The sequence below is a fragment of the Scaptodrosophila lebanonensis genome, unplaced genomic scaffold, assembly GCF_003285725.1.
Source record: "Scaptodrosophila lebanonensis strain 11010-0011.00,11010-0021.00 unplaced genomic scaffold, SlebRS2 tig00000129-arrow-arrow-pilon, whole genome shotgun sequence".
NCBI classification, from domain to species: domain Eukaryota; kingdom Metazoa; phylum Arthropoda; class Insecta; order Diptera; family Drosophilidae; genus Scaptodrosophila; species Scaptodrosophila lebanonensis.
In genome coordinates this window covers 1,019,188-1,021,392 of record NW_022060583.1, presented here as the reverse complement: position 1 = coordinate 1,021,392, position 2,205 = coordinate 1,019,188, and the positions used below count along the sequence as shown (strand labels likewise).

The following is a 2,205-nucleotide window of genomic DNA, read 5'->3' as shown; positions in this document are numbered from 1 at the left end:
TCATGTATGTGTGTTCGTACCTTTCTCCGCTTTTCTTCATTTTCTTCGGATTGCCACCAGGCCATCATGCACGGCATGATTATTTTATTTGTTTGTTCGCAGTTACATCGGAGCCATCTTTGCTTTCATACTTAATGGGAACTCTTCGCTGCTGCTGCTGTTGTTGTTGTTTTGGTTGCAAGCTGCAGCTGTCGTTGCCACTTTTCAATGCATTTTCATTTATTATGCAAATTGACGTTTCTCGCACGACTGACAGCTGGCGCGTGAGAGTTCCGAAAGTTTGCGTAAAAAAAAAATATTAAACATCTTTGCACGAAGTTTGCATTTTTCAGCTGCCAAGTACATAATTTGACATTGAAATAAGTAGTAAAATATTATAATATGTGTACGAGTATATACATATTATACGTATATGTAGACCCTTAAAAGCTATTCTGCCACTAGCTTCTCAAAATCAAATTTTTTGAATGGGTTGCGGGAGGCCCCCGATATGCTTTGAAGTACTTGGAAAACAAACGCCTTTAGCAGAGATAATTTTTGTTTTATATTTCAGAAATATTTTAATTAAATGCAAACAAGAATGGAACGCTTGAGTCGTTTGGGCCTGACTCTTTAAGCCCTGTATCCACTGCCAAATAATTTAAATATATAAAAGAAAATGTCACCTACAAATAATTTATCAAATAATCTAGATATAAAAATTAGGTAAACGTGTAGTACACCTCAGGTGCTTAGCGACCATGGGCATAGTCTGAAATACACCTATTACGATAACTTGAGGTATTTTCACATGAACGTTAACCGCATAAGTTCTTCTAAAAACAAAAAAAATAAAAATAAAATTTAAAAAAAAAAAATAGTCAGAACTAACTTAAAAAAACTGTTCGTGGATAATGCAGTTTAATTATAGTTTGACGGATACATAAATTTAATTGTATGTACATTGAATACATTGCTTAAACGCAAGGATTGCCAAAACATTTAATTTAGTTACTGTTTGGTTCGTAAAAGCTTTTGTTACTTGCTTGTGTGCTTGAACGAATTGATAAGAATCGATTTTTTTTGTCGCTCTTCCAAAGAGGCTCGTTTCTCCATACCAATGATTTCTATTGAGGTTTTGCGCTGTGAATGCTAGAAACCTATAATTTGTTACATTATTTCCGCCTTTGTTTTGAAATTGTTTGAAAATATTTACCAATATTATGTGCTTATTACACCTCATAGTAATGGCGCACTTTGAGATTATTAATCTCCTGTTGCAGCTCCCAGTCATAATCCAGTGCCCAGTCATCCTCCTTGCTGATCTCAATCTGCTTAGCAAAGAACTTGGAACGCTCTTTGAAATTGAGGTGCCGTGTCGTATACTCTATATAGATCCGGGCCATCTGTTGCATCTCTGTGCATCCAAGATGTCCAGCAACGTTCATGGTAGCGAAAAGCTCGTGACTGGGTAGCTTGGTGAACAACTTTATATCTTCGAAGGACAACTGCGCCATATAGAGCACGACATCCACTGGATTATCGCAAATTTTCGGTCCATCTTCCTGAGGAAATAGTTCCTGATGTGCCTCGAGTTCGTGTATTTGTACCCAGTCCAAAACGTTCTTAAATAGCCGCATAGGGTGGTCGATAGGAACTATTTTGGGTGTCGTAGCGGTGCTTGCAACTAAAGTGGTGACAAACTTCAGAAACCGCATCCATCTGCCTGGAACTTTCACTAACATGTCGTCTGAGGTGCGAAATTTCTGGGTATGTCTAAACATTGTTAACTATCTTGTGAACCTGGAAAAGCAGCACGATGCCTATTATTATTAAAAAGAGAGAAGGAGGTCTGTGTTAAGTAACTTTTTGTTCGACTTTTTGTGCTAAAATAAATTTATGTCTAGCTTAACCTAAAAGAATTGTTTGAAGGTTTATGATCGAGTTGCTGTGTTGACAATCTTTACGAGACAACTATATTGAAATATAAATAATAAGAATAGTATTCAAAGAGTTATCGACAGCTATCTTGACTATAGACGACACAGCAAATCAATTACAGCTATTAATTAAAATTAAGTTTTTGACAGCAAGTTCATAAGATTCGTTTATCGTAAAATGAAATTTTTATTGTATTTTTCTTGGTAAATAGTGAAATGTTCGATTTTTGTTTTAATGCCAACGACTTCAGTTTTCACAAGCTTTCAAAAATGTTCATTTAAATGC

General features: G+C 35.7%; 1 protein-coding gene across 2 annotated transcripts; it reads right to left on the bottom strand.

Annotated features, from left to right (window-relative positions):
* Nucleotides 1-867: 867 nt before the first annotated feature.
* Nucleotides 868-1,835, bottom strand: LOC115628912. Of its 2 annotated transcripts, none has more exons than XM_030525175.1 (2): nt 1,196-1,835; nt 868-1,131 (listed from the first exon to the last, which is right to left on the bottom strand). In XM_030525175.1, the coding sequence occupies exon 1, from the start codon at nt 1,761-1,763 to the stop codon at nt 1,212-1,214; it is 552 nt and encodes a 183-aa protein (XP_030381035.1). In that variant the 5' UTR covers nt 1,764-1,835; the 3' UTR covers nt 868-1,131; nt 1,196-1,211. The 2 variants fall into 2 exon arrangements, with proteins under 2 accessions (XP_030381035.1, XP_030381034.1); XM_030525174.1 differs by having other exon boundaries at nt 868-1,139; nt 1,196-1,834.
* Between the last annotated feature and the right edge of the window lie 370 nt (nt 1,836-2,205).